Source organism: Perognathus longimembris, chromosome 7 (assembly GCF_023159225.1).
Source record: "Perognathus longimembris pacificus isolate PPM17 chromosome 7, ASM2315922v1, whole genome shotgun sequence".
In the NCBI taxonomy this organism is placed as follows: Eukaryota; Metazoa; Chordata; class Mammalia; order Rodentia; family Heteromyidae; genus Perognathus; species Perognathus longimembris.
In genome coordinates, this window is record NC_063167.1 from 9,233,547 (window position 1) to 9,261,225 (window position 27,679).

General features: G+C 57.2%; 1 protein-coding gene across 1 annotated transcript in view; it reads left to right on the plus strand.

Annotated features, from left to right (window-relative positions):
* Positions 1 to 26,422, plus strand: part of Fhad1 (forkhead associated phosphopeptide binding domain 1) — a 90,756-nt gene extending 64,334 nt beyond the window's left edge. Inside the window, 12 exon segments of the mRNA XM_048349825.1 lie at positions 683 to 908; positions 2,285 to 2,369; positions 3,317 to 3,423; positions 4,431 to 4,590; positions 6,422 to 6,554; positions 11,299 to 11,428; positions 11,942 to 11,995; positions 11,998 to 12,068; positions 14,350 to 14,445; positions 14,815 to 15,035; positions 15,457 to 15,622; positions 26,032 to 26,422. Of these exon segments, the coding sequence (XP_048205782.1) occupies positions 683 to 908; positions 2,285 to 2,369; positions 3,317 to 3,423; positions 4,431 to 4,590; positions 6,422 to 6,554; positions 11,299 to 11,428; positions 11,942 to 11,995; positions 11,998 to 12,068; positions 14,350 to 14,445; positions 14,815 to 15,035; positions 15,457 to 15,622; positions 26,032 to 26,145 (1,563 nt within the window). The 3' untranslated portion in view covers positions 26,146 to 26,422.
* The last annotated feature ends 1,257 nt before the right edge of the window (positions 26,423 to 27,679 follow it).

Below are 27,679 nucleotides of genomic sequence, written 5' to 3' on the forward strand. Positions count from 1 at the left end.
CCAGCCCACTCTGGGCTAGTGCTCTATGAGCCACACACGCCCCACCCCCCCCCCCGGCCTTTTTGCTTGGTTTTGTTTTCGTTGCCAGTCCTGGGCCTTGGACTCAGGGCCTGAGCACTGTCCCTGGCTTCTTTTTGCTCAAGGCTAGCACTCTGCCACTTGAGCCACAGCGCCGCTTCCGGCTTTTTCTACATATGTGGTGCTGAGGAATCGAACCCAGGGCTTCATGTATACGAGGCGAGCACTCTACCACTAGGCCATATTCCCAGCCCACCCCTGGCCTTTTTGTTTGCATTTTGTTTTTGAGATGGGCTGTCACTCATTTTGTCCAGGCTGGCCTTGAACTCTCCATCCTCCTGCCTCTACCTCCCCGGTAGTTGTATTCTCGGTGGTGATAAAGGCCTCAGAGACAATAGGTCGCATGAAATAGAGTAATCCACTAGGTAGGTGATCGGAGGGGCCTCTGCAAGAAGGTGATGCCAGAACTGAGTCCTGAGGATGAGAAGAGGTCGGCCGTTGTAAGGATGGTGGGAAGAGGTATGTCAGGTAGGGGATGACAGCACGTGCAAAGGCCCCGCGGCAGAGCCTGGTTCAGAGCCTGGGAGTGCGCAGGAAGCACGTGGCTGCTGTCTTCGTGTCGGCTCATGCCCGGGATCCTGAAGCACGCGCGCTGTTTTCCCAGATCGTGATGGAGGAGCGGCTGCGGGTGCAGCAGCAGGCCATGAAGTCCTTGCAGGACGAGCGGGAGTCCCAGAAGCACGGATTTGAGGAGGAAGTCCTGCAGTACAAGGAGCAAATCAAGCAGCACTCGCAGACCATCGTGAGCCTGGAGGAGAGACTTCAGCAGGTCACGCAGCAGCACAAGAAGATCGAAGGGGAGATCGCCACTCTGAGGATCAGTGACCCAGGTAGGCCGAGGGCCGCCCGCGGTGCTGGGGCCAGCGCAGCCCCCGTGCCTGGGACTCACTCACAGACCACCCCAGCCAGGCACCGGTGGCCCAGGCCTGTAATCCCAGCTACTCAGGCTAAGGTGAGGAGGCTGAGACCTAAGGATCACGGTTCAAAGCCAGCCTGGGCAGGAAAACCTATGAGACCCTTGTCTCCAATTAACTACCCAAAAGCCAGAAGCGGAGCTGTGACTCAGGTGGTAGGGCGCTAGCCTTGAGCTTAAAAAGCTAAGGGACAGGGCTGGGGATATGGCCTAGTGGCAAGAGCGCTTGCCTCCTATACATGAGGCCCTGGGTTCAATTCCCCAGCACCACATATACAGAAAATGGCCAGAAGTGGCGCTGTGGCTCAAGTGGCAGAGTGCTAGCCTTGAGCAAGAAGCCAGGAACAGTGCTCAGGCCCTGAGTCCAAGCCCCAGGACTGGCCAAAAAAAAAAAAAAAAAAGCTAAGGGACAGTGGCCAGGCCCTCAGTTCAAGCCCCAGGACAGGCACAAAAATAAGAAGAGAGAAAGAGAAAGCAAGGGGGAGGGAGGGAAGGAGGGAGGGAGGGAGGGAGGGAGGGAGGGAGGGAGGAAGGGTTGACTGACTGACCAGGAACAGAGTATAGCACTGTTCCTGTGTGATGAGGCCCCACCCAGGTGTCCCGCCTTCAGCCCCTTGTCCACCCTACTGGTGATCCCCACCCTACTGGGTGTCAGGAAAGTTCCATGGCCGCCATTGGTCTGTGTTCTGCTGCCACGAGCCAAGCCCAACACACTGGGGAAGCTCTAGAGGCCAAGGGGCCGGTGACGGCCAGGCCATGGCTGTCTTCTGGGCAGAGGCAGGAGGAGGAGGCACAGGTATCACCTGGTGAGAGTGAGGTTCTTGTCCCTCCTCCCCCTCCCCCTCCTCCTCCTCCCCCTCCTCCTCCTCCCCCTCCTCCTCTCCTCCTCCTCCTCCTCCTCCTCCTCCTCCTCCTCCTCCTCCTCCTCCTCCTCCCCCTCCTCCTCCTCCTTATAAAGCCACTGGTTCCACCGTAGGGCTGCATGCTGATGGCCTCCTCTAACCCCAATATCGCACGCACGCACGCACGCACGCATGCACGCACACGCACACACACGCAGAGTCCTGCCTCCGAGCACCACACTGGGATTACAATGGCGGCCTGGATCTTAGCCAGCCAGTGGGAGACAGGAGCCATGTTGAGACCCTGGCATGGGGAGCCCCATGCTGGGCCTGGGGGGACGGGAAGGGCCGGGGCAAGGAAAGCCCGAGACTGTGGGGGACGGGGGGGGGGGGGAGAGCGCCCTCCACCTGTGTGCCAGGGTGCAGCCATGTCCGCCCCCCCCCAACGCAGCTCCGAAGGACGAGGCGCCCCAGGATCCTCCCGCGGAGCCCACCCTGCAGGACTGTGGCAAGGAGGTGGTGTGCGACCACTTGATGTGAGTACCCAGGGACCGAGGCACCCCGCAGCACCCCGAGGAGTGACCCGAGCCAGGCACCTAACGCCCGGGAAAGGAGCCGAGCCTCCGGGTTTCTGCGCCAACTAGATTCCTCCTTTCCCCTCGAGAGTCAGTGTGGCGTCAGGCGGGCCTGAGTTCAAATCCCGCCTATGATCAGGTCCCAGCCCCACCCTTGCTGATTGTGACCCCGGGGTCGGGGGGGGGAGGGGCAGTCAGGCCACCTCCCTGAGCCGGGCAGTAGACTGTCATCATGCCCTCTGGGGTGTCCCCCACCATCCCTGCACCCCCATTGTCTGGACCTCACAGTCCACTCTCCCATAACTCCCCCCACCCCAGCCCCAGCCATTCACAGCCGCCCGGCTTCACCCCAGGGTCCAAGCGATGTGGGGGGAGGGGTGAATCCCATCCTCAGAGAAGCCCTGAGCAGGGGCTTCAGCACCCATGGGTGTCTCACCCTGACGGACCCCAGGGCCGCAGGCACACCTGCACACCCAACCCCCGCACCCACCCCCAAGTGGTGGTCATTGGCACCATTGTTGGGGTTTTGTTCTTGTTTTTATGCCGGCCTGGGGCTCGAACTCAGGGCCTGGGCAATCGAGGCCGGCCCTCTCGAGCCACAGCTGGACGTGTGGCTTTTTGACGGTCCGCTGGAGATTCGAGTCTCCCAGCCTTGGCTGCCCCGGCTGGCTTCACGTGGAGATCCTCAGACCTCAGCCTCCGGAGCAGCGAGGATGACAGGCGGGAGCCACCGGCTCGCGTTGTTTTTCACGAAGGCCATTCCTGGCCTCTGCCTGCCTGCCTGGGGGTCCCTTTGACCATGATTGGGGTTCTGGGGGGGGGGCTCTTCCTCCGCGCCAGCCGCTCGGGAGACGGGGGGGGGGGGGGGTGCTGGCTTGCTCTGACCGGGACGGTGCGGTGAGTTTCAGAGACGACCTGCTGCTGGCGCAGAAGGAGATCCTGTCGCAGCAGGAGATCATCATGCACCTGAGGAGAGACCTCAACGAGGCCCACAGCCGGATGTCGGATCTGAGAGGTTCGTCCCGGCTCCCCGACTTCACGGCCTGCCCCTTCGGGAAAGAAGACAAGCAAAAAGGAGGCCCCAGAGTCAGCCACTTGGGCCTGGGGACCCCCGTGCACCCCACAATCCTGGGCACCCGCAGCCTGCAGTGGCTGAACTCCCACAGACTGGGCGTGGCCAGGCCCTGGTTCCCCCTCGCCACCCCCCCCCCCCAAGTCCTGGGGGCTCTGAGCCTCACATTCTGCCCAGGACTTTCAATGCCTGCATTGAAATGCCACTTCTTTCACCACAGGGCAGGGGGCCAGATTCCGGGGCGGGGTGGGGAGGCTTGAAGAGGGGCCCTGGGCGGGGCAGTTGGCAGGCTGGGCACTCACGGGGAGCAATGGAGACGTTTCCTGGCCTCCTCTGCCTGGAGGGCATGGAGGGGGCTGCACTCCTACTGCCAGGGTTGATGAGCGGAACACAGTGGCCACACAGGGTAGGGGTGAAGGCCTGATCACGTGTGCACATGCACGTGTGTGTGTGTGTGTGTGTGTGTAAGAGAGAGAAAAACAGTACTAGGGCTTACACTCTAGTGTTCTACCATTTGAGCTACAGCTCTGCTTCCAGCTTCTTGGTGGTTAATTGGAGATAAGAGTCTCCCAGGTTGGCTTCGAACCTCTACCTTCCGATCTCTTTATCCCAAGTAACCAGGATTACAGATGTGAGCCACCAGCGCGCGGCGTGATCCCACGTCTTACACAGACACACCCCTGGCTCTCGGTGCCGCCTCTACGTCCCTCTCTGCCTTTTTATCTCTTCCCTCTTCCTCCCTGTGGCCACCTCCGCCTTCCTGCCGTCCCTCTCGAGACGGAAAGCACAGGCAGGCAGGGACAACCAAAACCCTTTAAGCCTGAAGATGCGGAAGCCGGCGGCCGACTGCTGGCCAGGGGCAGGGGTGGGGAGCTCAGGGCCCCCCCCCCGGGGTCCCCACAGTGGGAAGTGAAGGGTGGTGGGCTACTGCCCTGTCCTGTGACCCCCAGGGGAGCTGAGCGAGAAGCAGAAGATGGAGCTAGAGCGGCACATGGCGCTGGTCCAGCAGCAGAGCAAGGAGCTGGGCATGCTCCGCATGAAGATGGTGCAGATGAGCAGCACGGTGGACAAGAAGGACAGGGAGCTGAAGCTCCTCAAGGAGGCGCTCAGGTGCGGCCCAGGGGGGGGACAGCACCGGGAGCCGCCCCCCCCACCAGCTGCGGGCAGGGAGAGGGCTGGAACTGAACTCATGGAGGGCTGTCGTTGTTCATTGCCTCGTGGTTTCCTCCAACAAAAACAGCTCTGCCCCGTCCTGTCCTTCTAAAACACTGCTGTGGACTGTCCCAGAGGACCCGACTCCGCTGACAGGCCACCTCCTCCCTCCCTCCCTCCCTCCTGCCACACACAGCCCGGGACCCCCGCCCTGCCTGATTCCTCTGCCCCCTGCCCACCTCTTACACGTGGCGGAGCCGCGCCTGCTCGTTCCGCAGGCACACCGGCCAAAGGCGGCGACTTGCACGAAACACAAACCCGGGTGGTGGCCGGCACCCCTGCTGCAGACACCAGTATCCCTAGCTACTCAGGAGGATCCCAATTCTAGGCCCGTTTGGACAGAAAAGTCTGTGACATTCCATCTTGGGCAGCGAAAGGCTAGGCTGCAGGCAGGGCTCAAGTGGTAGAGTGTCAGCTGAGAAAGAAAATGGGTCAAGCTCCAGGCCTTGAGTTCAAGACCTGATTCTGACCAAATATATATATAGTGTCATTGTCTCCTGGACTAATCTTTTTAAAAATGGGAGTTGAGTCCGGTGCCGGTGGCTCACACCTGTCATCCTAGCTACCCAGGAGGCAGACGCCTGCGGATGGCGGTTTGAAGCCCAGGCAGGAAAGCCTGTGAGACTCTCATCTAATGAAGCAGGGAAAGGCCACAAGTGGAGCCGCGGCTCAAGTGGTAGAGGGCTAGCCTTGAGCCAAAAAAAAAACAAACAAAAAAAGCTCAAGAAGGGCCCCCAAGCCGAGTTCAAGCTCCAGGACCAGCACCGGGGGGAAAAAAAAAAGTGGGTTGGTGTTATCTATATTTCACAGATTTACATCTGTTTCATAGATATAGCATAATTTATCCATATTTCTCTCTTTGTTGGCAGTGTTGGGATTTGAGTTTGGCCTCATGCTTTCTAGGCGGGCACTTGTACTTGAGCCTTGCTCCCGGTCCAATCCCCTGTATCTTAACACAAGCGGTGTCCCCACCAGTCTGGGCACAAGCAGTGCTTGTGTGTCTCCGGGAGCTTCGTGGCCCCCTGGCCTGGGCCACGGGTCACACTGTCGGGGAGAAATGGGCTCCTGACCCTTCTCCTTGCCAGGCTCCGCCCCCGCCAGGCCCCACGAGGCCCCGCCCCACAGGCCCCACGAGGCCCCGCCCTCGCCAGGCCCCGCCCCCACAGGCCCCACGAGGCCTCTCCCTCACCAGGCACAGGCCCCACGAGGCCCCGCCCTTGCCAGGCACCGCCCCCACAGGCCCTACAAGGCCCCCCTTGCCAGGCACCGCCCCCACAGGCCCCACGAGGCCCCGCCCTTGCCAGGCACCGCCCCCACAGGCCCTACAAGGCCCCCCTTGCCAGGCACCGCCCCCACAGGCCCCACGAGGCCCCGCCCTCACCAGGCACAGGCCCCACGAGGCCCCGCCCTCGCCAGGCCCCGCCCCCACAGGCCCCACGAGGCACCGCCCCGCGGCCATGCTCCCGCTTGCCTGCAAAATGGCAGGCAATGCTGGATTGACCCTGTCAGTACTGAAAGACCAACACATACACTGCATCCGACAGACACAGGCCGAGAGTTCAAGGAAGGACAGATGCCTGTCCCCTGCCCCGCCACGCTTCTGTAACTGAATTCGAATCCAGGGACAGGCGTCTTACAGTCTCCTGTCAAGTCAGAGCTGGTCTGCAGGAGCGGGAGGCGCTGGCGCCTGGTGCAGTGGCCGCCCCTGACATCCCCTCCTCCACCCTAGGATCTCCCAAGACAAAAGCAAACTCCAGCTGAGCGTGGAGAAGGAGCCCAAGCCCCGGAAGCCCACCCAGAAATGCGACATCTCCTTACAGATAGAGCCCATCCACCCAGACGTCTTCTCCAGCAGCCAAGAGGTGAGTGTCGTGGGCCCCACGGCCCCCAGGGGCGGCTGGCTTTCCCTCTGCAGGGCCTGGGGAGATGTAGAAGGAAAGACCTGCCCACTGCGGGCAGAAGCAGGTGGAAGGGGCTGTCCTCAGTCTTCCTGGAGGAGGCCAGCGTCCCCGATACAGACTACAGTGAGCAGGATGTCAGGTCACTGCCCGTGCCCTTGTCTGAGAGTAATGACAGTTCCCACCTCATGGGGACCACTTACGTGTGCGCGCGCGTGCACGTGTCTCCATACTGGGTCTTAAACTCAGGGCCTAGGGTGCTGTCCCTGAGCTTTTTCACTCAAGGCTGGCGAACCCTGATCCTCACATCCCAGCCTCCAGAGTAGCTAGGATGGCAGATCTGAGCCATTGGCACCTGGCCACAGACTCATCGCGGGTCATCTCTGGGGACAGAATGATCATGTTATTCATCCCAGAACAAGTTGTTGTTGTTGTTTTTAACTGTCTGTAAGGGGCTTGGAGCATTAAGTCCCTCCCCAAAGCCGGTCCCTAGGGTACAGTCGCTGTCCCAGGGTGAGAGAAGTTTACTGGATTGCACTTGACCAACTGCGTCTGGCCACGGTTTGCCGGCCTGGGTGAGTGAGTGAAAGATCTGTTGTCTCAGAACTCATTGCCTTACCTTAGGCTGGCAGGGAAGCTGGTCATTAGCCCGCAAGTCCACCTTGTGACATTCCGTGCTTTGATGAGCCTTGAGGCTGATGAGAAAGTTTAATTACAGTGTTCTCACCAAGACGTTCTGGCGTCCTGGCCCCGTTCTCTATCCAGGGCTCAAGGCTAGCTGCCACCTGTCACCCACACTGGACGTTTAGTCTGTTTCTCTTTTCTCGGGATCTCGTGATTGCTTCAGTTACTACACTTGTGCATGCATAGGAGCACGTTTCTAGATGTGAGTCCAGAGGGGTTACTCCATGGGACCAAACATCCGTCCCGAAGAGCCACCCGCTGGCTGTCCTGGGCCTGTCCCCCAAGTCCAGCGGGGAGTGTTTAGAGAGAGAACCACTTTCACCAAGCCAGCCCCCAAGGCCACGCCCACACTCTGCCCTTGTGGCTGGTGCTGTGACACTTCCCATGATCCCTTGCAAGCTGGCTGTGGAGTAGAGTGGTTCTTTGAGGCCGGGGTTTCCTTGAGCCCCAGACGTCCTTTCCAGAGAGCAAGGCATTCCAGGAAGAGGCTTTGGACTCGGGCTGAGAAACGGTGCCAAATGTGTCAGCGAAGACACTTTCTCCTGCCAGGCAGCGGGGAGCCAGGGCCACGGGCAGCCTGGACAAAAGGGCTGTCCAGCGCTTGAACAGAAGGAGCTTCCGTTGCTATCGCAGCCACGGGGAGGAAGATGGGGGCGGGGGGGGGGGAGGTCCAGGCAGTGAGAAGATCCGTGGGACAGGAAGTGTGAGCCACTCCTGTCGGGAGCCCAAGACCTAAGAGCAACGCTTGACTCAGAGGCATTTCAGCATTCAGTACTGGACTTGAACCCAGGGACTGGGTGCTGTCCTTTCGTTGTTTTTTTTCCACTCAAGGTTGGCTCTGTACTGCTTGACTTCCAGCTTTTTGCTGGGTCATTGGAGATAAGAGTCTCATGGACTTGGCTGCCAGGGCTGGCTTTGAACCCAGGCTCCTCCTATCTCTGCCTCGGGAGTAGCTAGGATGACAGGCGCCGGTCACCAGGGCCTCCTTGAGGAGGCCTGAAGGCTTCAAGATAAAAGGAGAAAAGTATTTCTTCCTCTTTAGAATAACCGCCCCCCCCCCAGGCTACTTCCTGTTTTCCTGGCCAGCGTGGGTCAGAGGGCTCGAGAGTTGTGTGAGAAAGTCTCCGCCCTCTCCAAATGAAGACGCTCCCAGGGGGATGAGAGGAAGGTCGCAGCATGGTGGCTTCTTCCTCGTCAAACCCAGGAGAGGCTGAAATCTTGCTGCCGCGTCCACCCGGGGACCCCTGAGGTCAACATCTCCCACCGGCCTTGTATTCAGGCACAAGGAACATTTCCGGTGACGGCCCCCCCGGGGCTGACAGACTCCCCTCCCCCCCCCCCGCAACACTGGGGGCCTCTATGCAGGAGGAGGCTGGACCAGAGCCAGTGGTGGGGACAGTGGGGGCTGGGCCATTCTCAGGGGGACCTCAGATGGCATGGATGAACCCCTTAAGGAGACCGTGGGTCCTTGAACCCCAGGCGGCCAGGGTGGCTAGCACGGGGTTTGGGAGTCTGAGAGGCCCCCAAGTCACCAATGCCTGGTAGCAATTCCCAGTCTCTGGAATTAGAGTGGCTACCTGCCTGTCTCTTGTCACCCACCGTGGGCCACCCAGGAATCAAGTCCTCCGCCAGGGAGGCTGGAGGGCCCACCCCTCCTCATGGCCTGGAATCCTGTCTGCGAAGGAGAGAGGAGAGAGGGCCCAGGAAGAGAGGAGAGAGAGACAGAGCCCAGAGAGACACAAACAGAGGCACAGGCAGGAGGGAAGGAAGGAGGGAGAGAGAAAGAAAGAAATGGCAAAGGAGACAAAGGGTAAAAGAGAAAAAGATATACTAAGAGAGGAGGGAATAGGAGAGTGAGAGAGACAGAGAAGGAAAGGAGAGAGGGAGAGGTGGACTATAGCTAATGGTAGATTGATAGATACGTGCACTCATATCTGAATAAAGAAATAGAGATGGAGCCAGGCGCTGGTGGCTCACACCTGTGATCCTAGCTACTCAGGAGGCAGAGATCGGAAGATGGCGGTTCAAAGCCAGCCCAGACAGGTTAGCTCCAGTAAACTACTAGTGGCGCTGTAGCTCCAGTGGTAGAGCACTAGCCTTGAGCACAGAGAGGCCCCGGGACAGGGCTCAAGCCCTGAGCCCCAGGACCAGCAAAGGCAAAAGAAAAAGAAACGGAGCTAGAAGCTGGGTGCCAGTGGCTCACAATCTTAGCAGTTGAGGAGGCTGGAGATCTCAGGTTCATGGTTCAAAGTCCTTGAGACTCTTAATCTCAGAGCAGAAGTGGCCCCCGTGGTGGAACTTTATCCTTGAGTGATAAAGCTAAGAGACAGCTCCCAGGCCCTGAGTTCAAGCCCCTGAACTGCCACAGAAAAAAGAAAGAAAAGAAAAAAATATGGAGAACCAGATAGACGTATCTAGCTATATAAAGTGTTAATGATTTCAGTTCACTTCGTACTATATATGTTATCAGTACCAATAGTATAAGATGAACCGAAATTGCCTTTTTAAAAATAGTTACAGGGGAACCAGATTGTTGATTTCTGCCCTTTCTTGCCAGTTTGGCTGAGGCCTTTCCTAGCAACACGTCTACAAGCAGAACCCCGCCCCCCACCCCATCCCAGACCCCCCTTCTTGCTGCTCCTCGTTCCTTTCCCCTGCTCGTCTCCTCATTGCCTGACACTGCATTAGGAAATCAAATCCCTGACGTCAGCGGAGTCACGGCTGAGCCCCCAGAACCTAGAACACAGCTCAGCACTCGGACAGGCGTCGGTGGCTCGTGCCTGTGACCCTAGCGACTCGGGAGGCTGAGGTCCAGGGGATGGAGGCTCAGAGCCAGCCCAGGCTGGAGTCTGTCAGACTCCCTCTCCAAAATAACTAACAAAAACCCAGCCTGGAGGTGCGGCTCAAGGGGTAGAATCCCAGCTAAGCAATGAAGTTGAGTAAACACGGGCCCTGAGTTCAAACTCTAATACCACAAGAAAAAAAATCAGTATGGAATAAATGAATAATAGGTGAATGAATGAATGAATGAATGAACAAATAAATGAACTGCTCTGCCCCAGAGTCCCTGAGGGGCTGCGGGGTTCATTGGGCCTCTAAACGTTAGGTGTGAACATGCATGCATGTAGGAATTTTTCAGCTCTGCTCTGCACACCACCCAAGAGCCCATTTGTCAAATGCCCTATGGAGAAAGAAGGCAGCCACCCCTGAGTAGTTTATAACGGAGCGCTGTGTGGTCTGGACTGGTGCCAGGCTCAGTGGTAGAGCCCATACTTACACAGAGTCCTGAGTTCAGGCTAGTTCCAAGCACTGAGAAAAGAATAGAAGGGGGAAAAGTAGGTACACATGCCCCTCCAGAAGTAGAACTTGAGGACTAGGGGCCTGGCTCAAGTGGTAGAGTACCACTGCCTATCAAGTGAAAGGCCCTGGTTTGTTGTTCGTAAGACCAGAATGGTAACAAATAGGAACCCAGCACACAAGAAGAATATTAGAAGAAAAAACAAAGAAGACGTAGAGGAGGAATATGGAAGGATCTTTTATTTATATCCATGCTAAGTAGTCAGGAAAGCTTGAAATCTTCCTCTAGTGGGATCTGACGCTTGGCAATGAAAAATTTAAATCCCTGCTCTGTGGAAGTCCTTATGGTATTTTCCAGAAGCACTAAATGGCACGGCCCTGTTGGGCAGGGGTTGTTCACGCCTCTGTAAATACTAGGGAAGCATCTGCCCATGGCAGTGGCTCACGCCTATAATCCTAGCTACTCAGGAGACTGAAATTCGGAGGACCGTGGTTCAAAGCCAGTCCAGGAAGGAAAACCCAGGAGACTCTTATCTCCAGTTAACCACCAAAAAAAGCTGGTTGTGGAGGTGTGGCTCAAGTGGTAGAGCACCAGCTTTGAGTGCAAAGCTAAGGGAGACGATAAAGCCTTGAGTTCAAGCCCCAGAACTGATGCATAAGAGCGAGGCGGGAGAGAGAGAAGCCTCTAGCTCCCTGACCGGCTCCGTCCGTCTGTCTCTGCTCCCAGGAACAATCCTTCAGCGATCTGGGGGCTAAGTGCAGAGGGTCCCGACACGAGGAGGTCATTCAGCGGCAGAAGAAGGCCTTGTCCGAACTCCGAATGCGGATCAAAGAATTGGAGAAGGCCGGCTCGCCCAGTAAGTGTCCCTAGTCCCAGCGGGGCCCAGAGCCGGTGTGGCAAGGCCCCCGCCTTCTCTCCCCACTCTCTCGTAATCGGAAGGGCTTTCTAGCGCGCAGAAAGATGGGCAGGGCTGACCTCCGTCCGGTGTGGGCCTTCATGTTAAATAAATGGGACATCATGAAACACTCACCCTTGTCCTCTTTCTTTTGTCGTGGTGGCTGGGTGGAAATGGCTGTGATCTAAAGCGGTCCACAGATCAGCGTTGGTATTGTTAGAGTTGGCAGAGGGATGGGGCTCTGTGAAGACTGGAAGACCTTAGGCCAAGTTCACCCTCAAGACCCCGGTGCTGACGCCTGTAGCTCTGTGGCCTCGGCCAAGTTAGTTAATCCCTAGGCCTCAGTTTCCTCATCTGCCCAAGGAGATCCCGGGGGTTTAAAACAGGGCCCGTTGGTAAGTGTCCCGTAAATCATAGCTCTGGTTTATCACATGATAATAACTTCCTCCTGAGTCTAAATTATTTCTTTTATAGATCATAAGGACCACCTGAATGAATCAGTTCTAGAATTAAAGCCTCTCAGGATGGAAAAAACGTCCAGAAAATATTATTAGACGCAAAACCCGATTTGCCAACTCTCTCAAGAATAGAGATCCGAGCGGTAACCGAAAGCCCACCTGTCTCTGCAGGGCCTGGCACATGGAGAGGGTGGGCTTCGGGGCAGCCAGGAGCCCAGGGATGGGGCCAGCGCCTCCCCAAGGGGCAGGTGTGTGCCCTCCCCAGGGGGCGAGCTGGGGGACCCTGGCTCCGCAAGGTGGCTTCCACCTTCCACAGCGGGGCGAGGACGCATCGTGGCTTTGGCGCTGGGCCGGCTCTGTGGCCCCTCCCCCTCCCCATTTGATACGGAGCGTCACTTTCCGCAGGAAAGGTCCGGTAGGCTAATCTCTGAGCCGTGACTTTGCCCAGTTTTGTCTTTCCCTGTTACTTGACAAGCCACGATCACATAGGAGGTGGCAGGAAGGACCCACCCTGGGGAGGAAGGGAGAATTCCTTCAGGGGACCCGCGGCCTTGGGCAAGGCTCTGGACCCCCTGGGATTCGTGACAGTGGACAGTCGGGTCTGCGTCCATCCCAGGACCCGCGGGACACACTGTTGCTGCCATAGCTGGACCAAAGGCTTCTAGAAGAGACCACGAGACCAGCCTCTCTGGTCCTATCAGGACCCACGCTGTCTCTGATGACTCTGTGGACATTTTACCAGAGTCCAGGATGAATTTCTTCAGGAATAAGCTGATATCACTTGGGAAGGGAGACAGACCCCTGCTTCCCAGCCTGACCTTCAACCTTGGAGGTAGTTTCTATCCCACAACTGACACCACATAGCAGGAAACCTCCAAACCCTCTTTTAAAGAGAGAAGCAGGAGGAAGGATTGCGGGTATCGGCCGAGTGCTTGCTGTATGCGGGGCGGGGAACTGAGCCCCACGTGTACCTCATTCCTTGGCCTGTTCATGGTCAAGGCCTTGTTCCCCAAGCTTCATGAAGATGAGAGATCCTAAGGCTTCGGACAGTCAGGGCCCCCAGCCCAGCCCTCACTGATAAGGAATGGTAATTCCATTCATGAAACCACGCCTGAGGCCTTGGTGGCCTGCCTCCCGCACCCTGCTAGTCTGCAGAGAAGCAGGAAAAGGGGGGACGGGGGCTATTTCTGAAGAGGGGTGCAGAGGACTGGGCAGCGTGGGCTGTGCACACCAGGCGGCATTTTAGGTTCTTTGGTAGCAAAGCTTCTTTTGTCCTCATCCTGACATAACTCTGTCCCTCCTGACCCAGACAAACACAGCCGGTCTTCCCCGTGATGGTCACCTTTGTGCCTGTAACTCTGTCTCTGTAACTGGGGTTCCTTGTGGTCATCTCTGGGTGTTACAGCAGGGCCAGCTGATGCAAGTGGAGCTGTGGCTCACGTGGTAGAGCACCAGCCTTGAGCAAAGACACCAAGCAAGAGTCTGAGGCCCTGAGTTCAAGCCCCAGTACAGCGTGCACAGACACACACACACACACACACACACACACACACACACACGTATTCCCCACATGCACGGTGAGCACTTGAAGCCCAATTTGGTTCGAGATTTATTTCGGTCAACGGTGGTCCTCCCTGCCCATTCTGTGGCTTTCCCAGGCTTTTCTAGGCTTCCTCAGCCGGCTGGCTGGCAGCAGTCTCAGACACACCACCAGCTTCTGGCAGCTTCTAGCAGCTTCTAGCAGCTTCCAGCATCAGGAGCACATTTGACCACATAAGGCCTCATTTCAGCCCCACAGAAATAAGATGCTTCCATTTATAGAAGAGGGGTGGTTTTCTAAGTAGTCATTCATGCATCCATCCACCCATCCGTCTAGTCATTCATTCAACCAACATGTGCTCCTCTACCCGGTGCGTAGGAGCGAGGTAGTGAGCCCCCAGCCACACCGTCCCGTCTTGGGGCGCTTGTCATAGAGACGGGGACTTGTCAGAATTCTTCCTACTTGGTGACAGATGGTTCCTGCCCTGTCTGGGTGGGGGCACATTCTGTGACACGTAAGATACTTTAGTGACATTCTTGACCAGGGGTACCGATGACATCCTAAAATGCGTCCAGAGATTTCTAAAAGCCCTAGGGAGGGAGGGACCTTCCGTTCTGGAGGAGGCGAGGCGGGGGAGGGGGGGCGGTGGGGGAGGGGGGGCGGTGGGGGAGGGCTCCCCACGGCTCCCTGAAGGGTGGGACCCAGTCCTCAGATGGCAGCTGACAACGGAGTCACTTCAGGGTCAGGAACGGAATGGAATCTCTCCCCCCCCCCCCCCCCCCCGTCTCTCTCCAGCACTTTAGCTTCTGGCTAGAGGAACTCATTCCCGACGGCATGCCGAGAGAGTTTGGATTTTTTTTTCTCTCTCTCTTTTTTTATTTCAGTCCCAGAACGGCTACTCCAACACGGGCTGCAGCCCCGCCGCGGGAAAGTCGGGGACGTCGGACATGGCCGAAGCCTTAGATCTCAGTGAAAAGCTGGTACGTGCCAGTGCCATCGTGTCCCCACCCACCCCACCCCTTCCCGCCCCCCGCCTGCTCCCCCAGGACCACTGTTAACTCTGCCACCATTAACTAAGTACCCGCAGGGCAGACCTACTTCGTTGCTCTATTAACTCTGCGAGGCCCAGCGTGGGTCCCCAATTGCACAGCCGGGCGGCTAGCCGGGCGCTGAGATGTGTTGTCGTTCTCTCCCTCCGCTTCAGACAGAGGCCCCTGTGTGCGCGGAGGTGGGGAGAGGAAAGGCCCCGGTGCACCGGTTCACAGCGCGCCGACCTTGAACGACGCGGACCCAGACGCCAGGCCCCCCTCCCGCCTCCCTCACCGCGGGCGCCACCGCTTTCCTTGCAGTACATGGACATGAGCCGAACCCTGGGGAGCCTGATGAGCATCAAGGACATGTCGGGCCACGTGTCCCTGAAGCACCTGTCCCCCAAGGAGAGGGAGAAAGTCCACCACCTCCGGCAGCGGGACCTGGACCTGGTGTTCGATAAGATCTCCCAGCTCAAGATGCGGCTGCAGAGGAAGGAGGAGCTCTTGAGAGGCTACGAGCAGGACGTGGAACAGTTGAGGTACGGCTGCCTGCGTGCCCGCCAGGGGCCAGCTCCTCCCCCTGGGGGCCCAGCCCGGCGAGCGCAGACACCCCCCTCCCCCCCCCCAGCCGGGACAGGTGTGGGGAGTCTCACCAAGGAGGCCCCGGTAGGGCGAGTCTGTCCTTGTCACGACCTTGATCGTGACTTTGATCGTGGGTTTTGAGGGTTCTGTTACCTCCCCTCCCCCCACTCACACATCCAGCCTCATGATGAGCTGGGGAGTGGGGAGGGAGGGGTCCCTACAAATGGCCATGGCAGCCTCCTGCTTGTAATGGGACCCCAAGTCTCACACACACACACACACGCACGCACGCACGCGCACGCGCAGCGGAAGGACGTGGAGAGGCGTGGATGGGACGGCGAGGGGGAAGCGGACGCCGTCCTCTCTCCACGCACCCAGACAGAGCAAAGTGTCGGTGCTGACGTACCAGTCGCAGCTGGCGAAGCTGGAGGACGACGTCTACAGGGAGACGGAGGAAAAGGCGCTGCTGAAGGAGGCGCTGGAGCGCACCGAGCTCCAGCTGAGCCAGGAGAAGAGGCTCAACAGGGTCATGAAGCAGCAGAAGGTGAGGGGGGGCCTCCCGAGGGCGGGGAGAGGGGGCGGAGCCCCCAAGGACGCCCCTCAGATCCCTCTCAGCCGGTGGTGCTGAGAGCCAGGAAGGAGCTTCCTCCACAGGCCGGCCTGGGTCTCCACCACTTAGGGTGTGACCCAACCCCTCTGAGACTCGGCGCTCACCTGTACGTTTCAGACAATGGTCGTGGTTTGCATTGGTCTCGTTCCACTGAGGTGACCGTGGGTGAGGCGGCTCAGTGAGGACAGAGATCGGAGTGCCTGGAGCGTGGTAGATAACCAAGGAATCGCGGGTGGACGGGTGGATGGACAGGCAGACAGAGGGACTGGTTGCTACTTAGGCAGGTGGATGGATGGGTAACTGGAGAGATGGAGTCTGGTCCGGTGCAGTGACGGGTGGAGGGGGGTCTCTGGAGACGGCATCTTCTGGCTCAGCACGGGAAGTGGAGAGCATTCCATTAACGAGACGAAGGAGCCTGGGCACCGTGACCCGGGCAGGTGCCCAGGTCTTCACCAAGCCACGCACCCCATGGAATCACAAGCCAGAGCTAGGGTTTACCCGCCCGGGCTGGGGAGCCACCGAGGAAACAGGCTGAGAGATTGACGTGGAGCCGTCAGTCACACCGGCATAGTACAAGTCCACCAGTCAGCCTCGAGTTCAAATCCTCCTGGCTGCTAACGGTGTGACCTTGTGCTGGTCTCTCCACCCCTCTGAACCCCGGGTCCCTCATCAGAAAATAGTTGCCGTCCGCCTCTGCCTCCCAGGGTCACCGTGAGGCTTAGAGACAACACAGGTGGGCTCACTGTCGGCCTTCTCGCTGTCTGACTCAGAGCTGAGCGGGTTTGGATGTGAGGGGGCACATTGCGGACTGGGGCACCCGGCCTGAGCATGTCCCCCCCGCCCCCGTGTTCCCTCAGGGGACTTCCCCAGCACCCTGAGGGCCCCGCTCCTGCAGCATGCTGGCCAAGAGGCTTCCTTGCGGACTCCACAGTTTGCCCACACCCATCCACTCGTGCACTCCACGGGGTGGGCTTTGGGTCCCCACCCCCACCCCGGGCTGGGCGCTGGGACCGTGAGGTCTCTCTAGAGCCAGAAGTGCCCTTACCTTTATCTCTCGCCAAGCCACAGCAGATCTCAAGGCTGCCATCACGTGAAGGAACCTCCGCCCCCATCTGCAGGCTTTGCCAGGGTGGCCAGGGTAGCCTGGTTACCCCTGCCTGGTTAGAACGAGGATGCCTGTTCACGGATGAGGAAACCCAGCCCCCGGGGGGGGGTGGGGGGAGACACTTGAGTGAGCTCCCACAGTAGCTGGTGGGAAGGCTGGGTCATCTCTCTAATGGAGGCTCTGGGCTGGGCCGGGCCGGGCATCAAGGTCCCCCCTGTAATCGTTAGCTTTGACTTTGGAGCTGTGCGTGTGCTCCCGTGTGTGTGTGTGTGTGTGTATGCACATGTGTGCACTTGCATGCTCGAACACACATGACTATGCATGAAGACTGGTGTGTGTACGACTCGGATGCTTGCACCTGTGTGTACATGAGTGTTTACACGTGTGTGCGTGCATGCTCGCGTGTGTGTGGCTATTTGTGTATGGCTGTCTGTTTCCATGTGTGACGATTTGCACACGTGTGACTGACTGCAGGTATGTTGAGCGTGCGTTTGCATGTGTGCGCGCGTGTGCATGCGTATAGGCATGGGTAGGACTGTGTGAGCATACGTTTGCCTGTGTGTGCGGGAACTGTGTGTGCGCGCGTGCGTGCGTGCACACCGCCTGGCTGCGGTCGGCCTGAGCTCTGAGGGGGCCGGGCCAGCCGAGGCTGCCCGCCCCATCCCGGAAGCCTGCGCAGGTGGGCTTCTCACGGAGCCCCACCACGCCCTGGAGCCCTCCGGGCAGCAGGCTCTGTCCTGCTCTGAGTGAAACATGGCAGCCCTCGTCGGGCATGGGGCATGGGGCCACCGCCGGCCGAGGACAGTGCCCACAGCTGCATGGCCGCTGCCTGGTCTTTGCGGAGCCCTCCGAGGAGTTCCAGAGATGCCCCTGAGGCTTGGCAGCCCAGGCCCCGCCCCCAGTCCAGCCCACTGGGGGGGAGGGGGAGGAGGAGATGTGGGGGAAGCCTGAGGATTTGCATAATCGGTGTCTCATGCATTAGTCATGAGCCACCTCATTCATCCACAGCACAGAGGCTGTGGGGCCCGTGGGCCCCACACAGCCTCCATGGCTGGAGATCTGAAATGGCCCTGCTAAGCCCACCGCGGGACCCCCCAGAAGAGCTAGAGCCCACACCTGCGAATTCCTGGGGACAGAGCGGGAACCGAGGGGCCCCGGGGATCAGAGGCTCCGAGAGGAGACACAGAGCAGCAGTGCTGGGGTTCCGTGCAGGCCCCTGGCACCCCCATCTCACCTCTGCCCCTGCCATTGCTCTCTGCTCTGCGTTCCAAAGTCCGTGTGTGTGTGGTTAACAAGTTGTCAAGAGGGGAAAAAATTGTACTTTTGCTTGATTCTGTACACATCTGTCATAGGGCTGTATTTTCCCTTTGATCTTCCTTTCTTTTTCTATTTTCCTCTCGTGTGTGTGTGTGTGTGTGTGTGTGTGTGTGTGTGTGTGTGTGTGTGTGTGTGTGTGTTCTGGTACTAGGGCTTAAACTCAGGGCCTGAGAACTCTTCCATAGCTTTTTTGCTCAAGGCTAGTTCTTCTCTACCACTTGAGCCACAGCTCCACTTCCAGCTTTTTGTTGGTTCATTGGAGATCAAAGTCTCGTGGACTTTCCTGCCCAGGCTGGCTTTGAACTGTAATCCTCAGATCTCAGCTTCCTGAGTAGCTAGGATGACAGCCAGCACCCAGCTGATGACATCAGCACCCAGCTTGGTATTTTCATTTTCCAAAAAAAAAGGGGGTGGGGGGAAGTAAAGGAAACTAGAACTCTTTGATTTTACCGGTAATAGTTTCTCAAGGAACTTCCACTTTTTTCCAAGCCTCTTGTATAGAATGTTGTCCGTATCCTTAAAGAAAGATTGGTTGATCTGGGAGGGGAGGGGATCAGAACCACCCTGCCCTACAGGCACGCGTGTGCATGCGCGTGGACGGACACACACACACACACACACACACACACACACACACACACACACAGACTCTATCCGAGTCCAAAGTCCTGTTTCCATACTGACACTTGGAGCTGCATAAATGAACCCACATACAAACTCCTGTAGAAACCTCAAGACCGACTGTGCGCAGAGAACCCCGTGGCCCTGGGCCTCCTGACCCTGGGGTGCCAGTGTAACCCAGTCCCCAGTGACCCGCCCCATCGGTGCTCAGACTCTATCCAGAAGTGGCCACAATGGGACTTTCTGGGGGACTTTCTGGGGTCCCCATGTAGGCCATGCTTGCCACACAGTGCACAATGTTAGTCTGTTACTCTGGGGTGGGGGGAAGAATCCATAGATGGGGAGAAAGAGGAGGGGGGTCCTTTTCGTTTTGAGAACTTCCCTCCGGCTGATGAGCCCAACAAACCCTGAGACTTCCCCCCCCCCCCACCCCAGTCCTCCTAAAGCTGGAAGCTCCTTTGTAAATCTCTTTTTCTGTTCTGTGAAAACCACTGGGGTGGTGGCCAAGAAAAAGCCGATACTTCTTGTGAATGGGCTCCAGGGGGAAATCTCAATGGGAAGTGTTTCAATGAGCAGGGGCTTCCCTTTCTCAGGAGGGGATGTGGGGGAATTCTGCTTCCTGTCCGGAGTCCAGCCAAGCCATTCCCAGCCAAGGGGCTTTAGCCACAGCTTTGTCAGGCCAGAGCCCCGCACTTTCCCACTCCTTAACGAGCCGATGCGCCTCTGTCTTCTAGACGTCGGGTCTCACTTAGAGCTGGGACCGAGAAAGTCTGAACAGATGGAACCCTCAGAGCCAGCTGTCAGCCATCGCCCCCCACACCCAGCTCTTGGTGGGCTGAGATTGTTCTTGGGGCCGTGTGTCCCCTAGATCTCATTTTCCCTGTGGCCACTTTGTGGATTTGACCAAATAGAAATGGGTAGACGTTGAAGAGGGTGGGAGTGTTGGGGGGGGGGGGGGCTCGGAAACACTGCCCCACCAGGAAGAAGCACGATGTGGGGGTTGGGGGGAAAGCCTGGAGCCTCACCCAGCCACCCCACCTTCGGCAAGCAGAGGCCAGTGGCTCCCAGCAGACGCCCCTGCGCTTCACAGTTGGCCCCAGATCGGGACCTGAGCAGATTTGTAACTAGATGCCCTCTTGCTGCTCACCTGGTATTTTCCCTCAGGAACGTCTAGAGGATCGTGAGCAGCGAAATTCAAAAGACCCCGCACCTTGCAACTGTCCGTTCAAAGAGAGCGAGAGGCAGGTATGGCGAGGCGTTGTGATCGGGGAGCCCGAAACAGTAGAGACGGTCTTTGCTGAGGGTAAGAGCCCCTGGGGCCTCACCGGCAATGGGCACGGCTGCCTGGACACCCACACACCGCCCTCCCCACCCCGCCCGCCCGCCCTCCGTCCCCAGCATCGGCCCAGCCCACACCCGTCCGCAATTTGGACCCATGATCTAAGAGGCAAGCAAGAGTCCAGACACTGAATCTTAGACACTGAATGATTCGGGGGCTTGGAGGCAAAGCCATGAGGAAAAAAATGGAAAAAGGAGTGGGAGCCCCAGGACCCCCACTGACACCGATGATGTGAATCAGGAGCGGGGCGGGGGGGGGGGGCGGGACTGGGTTCAAAATGGAGCCCAGAGAGGAATGAAAACCCCCACTGGACTCGGCGCTTCCCAGCAGCCAATGGGAAGTGGAGAAGCAACTTGGTCCCCAGTTCACAGAGCCCATACGGTACGATGTATGGTACTGTACGGTATGCCCTCCCAGGGTCCCCCAAACAGGGACATCCTGTGACATAATGAGCCCCAGCCCTAAGGGCAGCCTTAGGGCAGAAGCAGTGTCGTGTGAGTCACGTCTGAAGACAGCTCTAGAGACAGACTGCTGTCCCCACATCCCAAAAGTCCCACCAGTCTGGTGACAGCAGGTCTGAGGCTGACCCGGCCCTGGTCTGCAGTGCTCAGCAGTCCACGGGGCTCAATCCGGGGCTGGATTTGGTTGCTGGGTTTGAACCAGAGCTCCCTGGAGCCCCGGGTCCCGGGGGAAGGGCGAGACTGTCCACATACCCCACTTCCTTTCGCCAGAGAGCTTGAGTAGCGAGCACAAGGCCCTGGGCTTCGTCCCCAGCAGAGGAGGAAACAGAGAAAGAAGGGGAAGCCAGGCACCGGTGGCTCGCTCACCCCTGCCATCCTCGCTACTCAGGAGGCTGAGATCTTGGGATCATGGTTCAAAGCCAGCCCGGGCAGAAAAGTCTGTGAGACTCTTTATCTCCAACTAACCACCAAGAAACCGGAAGTGGCGCTGTGGCTCGAAGTGGTAGAGCACTAGTCTTGAGCAAAAGAGCTCAGGGACAATGCCCAGGGCCTGAGTTCAAGTTCCATGACCGACCAAAAAAAAATGGTTTAAATCCACCACTCTGCAATACCTGGGACTCTGGGTGTTCTGAGGCTGAGCCCTCTAAACTAGGTTTGGGATCAACATTGCATGACTGAAGGCCTTCTAAGCAGAAAACACCTTCAGGGAAACTGTCCATTAAACCCAGACCAGAAGCCTTCCCCCTGCCTTTGGAGGCTGCGGGGGGTGAGGGGGGGCAGGCAAGAGCCAACCCCAGCCCATGGACAGCCGGCTCCCTTCCCCCACAGACCTGGGGCAAGGCCAGTGGGGCCCACTCATTTGGAGGGAAAGTCGTTGCACTTGAGTTTCACGGGTTTATTTGTATCGCCACCGAAGGGGTTGCGCTAGGGCTGGAGCTCAGGGCCCGCAGCAGGCTAGGCAGGCACCGAACCCCTGGACTCCACCCCCGGCTCCTGAATCTCAGATGAACACGTAGTTAACGTGTGTCCCAGATGTTGTGTGGGACATGCTTACGTGCCTGCACATACACACACACCTATACGTGGGTGTACATGTGTGTATGTGTGTATATATACACACCTATGCGAGTGTGGATGGCGTGCGTGTGTCTGGCCGTATGCACATATTTTTCTGCACGTATTGATGTCTTCGTACGTACCTGCTTTCGTTCTACGTTTGAATGAACGGGGCGTGGGCATGCCGTAAACCCTTTTCTCCAGCCAGCCTTCACACCGGCTCGGGGCCGCGGCGGGAGGCCCTGCGGCCGCGGGGGTCAAGCAGCCGCCCCCCCCCCCACACCCCCGCCATGTGCTCTGTTTGGCTCGCGGGATGATTTGGGGGTGGGGGGGGGATTTTCTTCTTAAGGGCATTGTGGATGTCTGGCTTCTCTGAGAAGCTCGGATGGTGGGGACCAAGTCCCGGGCCTGCTAGAACGGCCACGTCCCCATGTCCCCACCCCCCTTCCCCGGCGTCTGGGGCCGGCGGTAGCAGGTCGGTGGCCGTGCGGGGAGCTCCGAGCTGCGGCGTGAGCAGATCCGCTCCCTCGAGACCCGCACGCTGGCCGCTCCGCCAGGCGAGGACCCTGAGGTCACAAACACCAAACAGGGTGTCCTCGCAGCGGCACCGTGGGGACACTTAAGTGGGGGACCCCCCCCCCAGGACACCGGCAGCTTCCGTCCCCTGCCCTGGGAAGCTGTGCTACCAATGCAAAGAGCTTTGTCCTCCCAGCTTCCAGGGCAGCTGAGAAGTGGGGGAGACCAGGAAGCCACTTGACCCAACCCCCATGTCTGCTAGGGGCTAACCCCACAGCTCACTGAACCCCAGCTCACTGAACCTCCTCTCTCCAGTGCCGGTACTGGTAATGTCTGTTGATGGACCAGCGTCTGAGGCTCAGAGGCTCGTGTCGGGGGCCACACCGAGAGGGGGACTCCGTGACACCCAGAGCTGCCAGCGGCGAGCGGCCTCATTGGGGAGGGGTTTCTCTTGAAGTTTAAGAGGACATATTCTTTTTTAGAACTATAAGACTGTGTGTGTGTGTGTGAACTCAAGGCTTCGTGCGCGTGTTTGGCCACAGCTCCACTTCCCAGACCATGAGATTGTTAGTAGGCTGAGCTGCTACCGTTCACAATCCAGTTACCCCCAACCCTTACTCTCACCTCGCAAAAAGCAGGGGTGAGCGGCGTGCAAAAACTCGGGGGGTCTCCACGTGTCCATTGCGTAGGAGCTTGGCGAAAGGACTTGGTGATTCCGAGACAACCAAATCATCGTCAGAGAGACCAGATCAATGTTTTACACAGCAGAAACTCCTGGCCAGATGCTGGTGCTCATTCCTGCAATCCCAGCTACCCTGGAGGCTGAGATCTGGGGATCGAGGTTCAAAGCCAGCCCGGACAAGAAAGTCCATAAAACTCTCATCTCCAATTCAACAGCAACAAAAGCTGGAAATGGAACTGTGGCTCAAGTGGTAGAGCATCAATCTTGGGGGGTGGGGGGAAGCCACACAAAAGTTCCAGGCTCTGAACAAGGGGAAAAGGGAGGGAGGGACGGGGGGAGCAAAAGCCCCTCTTGGGTGCTGCTCAGAGCAGCTGTTGGGACTGAGAGCATCCTGAGCTCTGACCTTGGCCACTGTGCAAGGCAGGATTGCGGGAGGCGGCTGGCTGGCGCCCGCCCTCCCACAGGAGAGAGCAGAGCAGACGGAATGCACGTCCCGGCTGCCGCAGAGAAAGACGACAGGGGACATGGCAGCATGGGCCATCTAGACGTTGTGCTTCTGTGAGAGATCAAGGCCAGGGAGCAGGGACAGGTTCTGCCTCCACCAGGGGCAAGCCAGCACTTCGGGGTGTGCGATCAAGGTGTGTCCAAAGGCTTGCTCTAGGCTCCTGGCGAGGGGCAGGGTCCCCTCTCTAAGATCAGGGGTCCCCGTGACCACCTTGGAAGAGACGGGCCATGGGGAAGGAGCCCATCGGTCTGGTGCAGGCGTGCAGGCAGGTGGCATGCCTCTCCAGTGACCTCGGAGTGACTCTCCTTTTTACAGCCTTGGGCCTTTAGATTTGTGCCCTCCACAATACCATTCCTTGTGTTTGGCTTTTTCATTGTGGTTAAGTCCTGTCATTGCTGTGGGTGGTAAGCTAGACGTGGCGATCTAGTTTCTAGTCTTAAAGAAAATCTCCTAGAGATGTATTGAGTAGCTAGTCTAGGCACTGAGGAGAGAGGACTGACCAAACGAGGCCTCGGGGCCTTGGGCAGACCTGGGCCGAGAGCCTGGGAACGCAGCAGGTGCTGGCCAGGGTGAGGCCAGTCGTGTGTTCTGGGGGGAAGGGGGTGGGCAGCGGAATGCCACCCCAAGGGCAAGTAGTGGTTCTATGTGTAAGGCATAGAGAGATGATAGGTGATGGATGGATGGATGGATGGATGGATAGATGATGGATGGATGGATAGATAAATGATGGACGATAGATAGATAGATAGATAGATAGATAGATAGATAGATAGATAGATGATAGATGTTAGATACATAGATGACAGATGGATATATGTGTATATGTATACAGATTGAATGTTCGCGATTTGAAAAGCCAAAATGCCCCAAATTCACAACTTTCTGGTGTGCACACCGTGAAACTGGGATTCATGGCAAAATCAGTGAAACTCGCGTTAAAATGGAATTTAGGCTGCGGCACGAGGTACATGTGAAGTACGAGGGAATTTTGTGTACAGACTTGGGACCGCTCCCCATGGTATCTCGTTATGAATATGATAATATCCCAGAGGCAGGGAAAATCTGAAACTCTCTGGTCCCAAATATTGTAGGGGCTACCCAACTTGTGTGCACACACATGCAGTTACACACTGCACACTTATACACTCGTGTGCGTACACACCTGTGTGCCTGCCTGCACACACAAATGTGTGTGTACTGCCACATTTGTGCGTACTTATATACACACACATGTATGCATACCTACATGTACCTGTGCCTACAAGCCTGCACAAATACACACTCATGTACAGATATGAAATATTAAATGTTTCTAGAAATGGAGAAGATTAGGAAAAAATGAGAAAAGCCCCAGCAGGAAAGTCTATGAGACTCTTATCTCCAATTCACCAGGAAAAAAAAAAAAAACTGGAAGTGGCGCTGTGACTCAAAGTGGCAGAGCGCTAGCCTTGAGTGGAAGAGCTCAGGGACACTGCCCAGGCCCTAAGTTCAAGTCCCACAACAGAAAGGAAAGAAGAGAAGGAAAGAAGGGAGGGAGGGAGGGAGGGAAGGAAGGAAGACAAGGAGAAAACAAAGCCAGAGCTATGCACAGGTAATTCCCTTGCCTTCCGGGCCTAGTCTCTTTGGGAAGTAAACACAAAAGCTAATTAAATAATTACATGGGCAGAGTTCAGAGGGTGGAAGACAAAGGCCCCGGGGCGGAGTCCAGGAGCCCATTTCCAAGGCCCCGCCCAGTCCCCCAGCCTGGAGCCCGAGGAGGAAGGCGTGTCTCCCGTGGGAGTGGGTGGGGCCTGCCATTGGCCGGCACCACCACCCACTCCGGTCCTGAGTTACTTTCCACCTTGTGTCACCATGGAAACAGCTGGCCTCCCTCCCTTAAGATGAGGCTTTTGCATGGGAAGGCCTGGAGCCGCCGGGGCTGGGCTCCTCTGGGCTGGCCAGCCCTCCCGGCCCAGGTTCACACCCCTCAGCCACAGCCTCTGCCCGGGTCAGCCACCTGGCTGCCTCCCGCCGTCCTTGCGGAGGCTGCAGAGTGAGAACCCTAAGCTGGTGCTGCCCCAGGCCCCTGGCAGCCCCGGGCCTCTCTTCTCTAAGCAGCCTTCTGGCTCCAGTCCTGCACCAAGGCGCTGGTTTCTGGTGACCGACACTCAAGTCAAGCAGCAGTCACCCAATAAATATGGTCCAAGTGCCCGGTGGGAGAGCCGGCCTTCCCCACTCCCCTCCACGCAGCCTTTCCGCCCTGCTGTTGGTGAAGCGCCTTTTAACAACTTCATGGTTCACGGATTTCAAACCAGGAGCTTCCGGGGCTGGGAGCATGGCTTAGCCATAGAGTGCTTGCCTAGCATGTGTGAAGCGCTGGGTTCGATTCCTCAGCACCACATGAACAGAAAAAGCCAGAAGTGGCGCTGTGGCTCGTGTGGTAGAGTGCTAGGCTTGAGCAAAAATAAGTTCAGGGACAGTGCCCAGGCCCTGAGTTCAAGCCCCAGGACTGGCGTGCACACACACACACACACACACACACACACACACACACACAACAGGAGCTTTTGCTGGGTGCACATTCATTGTGATGGAATTGCCTGTCACTGAACTGAAGGTGGCTTACACTGTGTGTGTGCATGTGTGTGTGTGTGTGTGTGTGTGTGTGTGTGTACATTTTATTTTGGGTACAATGCACAGAACGCATTGGAACCTCATTGCAATTACAGAGTCTGTGTATTTGTCCCTCTTGCTTGTTGAAGGTTGGAACCAAAAAACCCACACCAAAGACAGACCAAGAAAGAGAGACAAAGAAAGAAACACCCCACAAACCCGGCCAGAAGCTTTTGCTCCCTAAGCCTGGTGGAAGGAACTAGAAAAACCATCCACCCACCTGACCTCTCCGGATCCTCCTGTGAGCCAATCGGACCTCCACGTCCAAACACAAAGGCCCTTTTGTAGGACTTCACAGAGTGTCTGCTTCCTAGCCCTTTTGGATTGTGTGTATTTTGGAGTAAGCTAGAAGATAACTGGTTAAAATACATCTCAACCTGTATGTTGGGCACAGGAAGAAAACATTCGTAGCCCAGACTTGTATCTAGCTATGAGGATGGACTGCTTGGCGTTTGGGTCATGGAGGACCCCAGTTGAGAGAGCCCAGGACTCCACGCGAGAGCCCCAGGGCCCAGGCTCTCTGGGAGCCCCCCTCCCCCAGACAAGGGATGCTGAGTTGTTATCTGAGTTTATTATAATAAATGTTAAATGCCAATCTCGGCTTCTGTGATCATGACTCGCTTGACCAGGATACCTCTGGTTTCATGCTGCCCCACCCCCACCCCTGCCCTCCCCCTGCCCCCAAGCCCTGGAAAGGAAACCGTCCTGTCCGCTCATTTCACACGTGGAAGGCTGGGGCTGCCTAATACACCTCTCGTAATGTCAGGAGCTGGGTCTTGAACCCCGGCTTTTAGATTCTATGACATCCTGTCCATTTTGTCATGCCAGGAGGGTTCAGGGGCTCCAGGCCCAGGCCACGAGGACAGGCCAAGTGGTCCGCCACCCACTTTCCTTTTCCACGGTACTGGGAGAGGACCTCACGCCCCAAGCTGCCCTTCTCCCCTCCCCTCCCCGCACTTCTTCCCCCTGCCCTCCCCCCCCATCCCCTACCCGGCCACCAGGTTCTCTGTGCTTTTCTTTTTTTTTTTTTTTGCTTGGCTAACATTTTATTCTTTTTTTTAAATTTGTTTATTAATTGAACACAAATTTTTTGACAAGGTGTTGTGCAAAAAGGGTACAGTTACATAGTAGGGCAGTGTCTACATTTCTTGTGATATCTTACGCCCTGTTTTTCTATCTCTTCTCTAGGTCAAGTAGACATATATACAATATACAATGTATCAAGAACATATACAGTAACCACGTGGCCACGCCCAAGAAAGTTTGCCTAGGGCTTTTTTTTTTTTTGCCAGTCCTGGGCCTTGGACTCAGGGCCTGAGCACTGTCCCTGGCTTCTTCTTGCTCAAGGCTAGCACTCTGCCACTTGAGCCACAGCGCCACTTCTGGCCATTTTCTGTATATGTGGTACTGGGGAATCGAACCTAGGGCTTCATGTATAGGAGGCGAGCACTCTTGCCACTAGGCCATATCCCCAGCCCCTCTGTGCTTTTCTTGTATGGTCTGGGGCCAAACACAATGAAGTGTCGTTCCTGCATGGCAGGACCATTTTTTAAGCCGCAATAAAAAATATTTTCTGTTTTAAAACCTAACGTATTCTTTCTTTTGATCAAAACCTGAAGGAATCAGGACAGCCCACGGAAGCACGCCTCACACCGGGCTGGGATTAAAGTGAGTAAGAAAAGTGAGCTGCGCTGGACCCTAAAAGACGCTTGAAGCCCGGCCCCAGATGCCCGATAC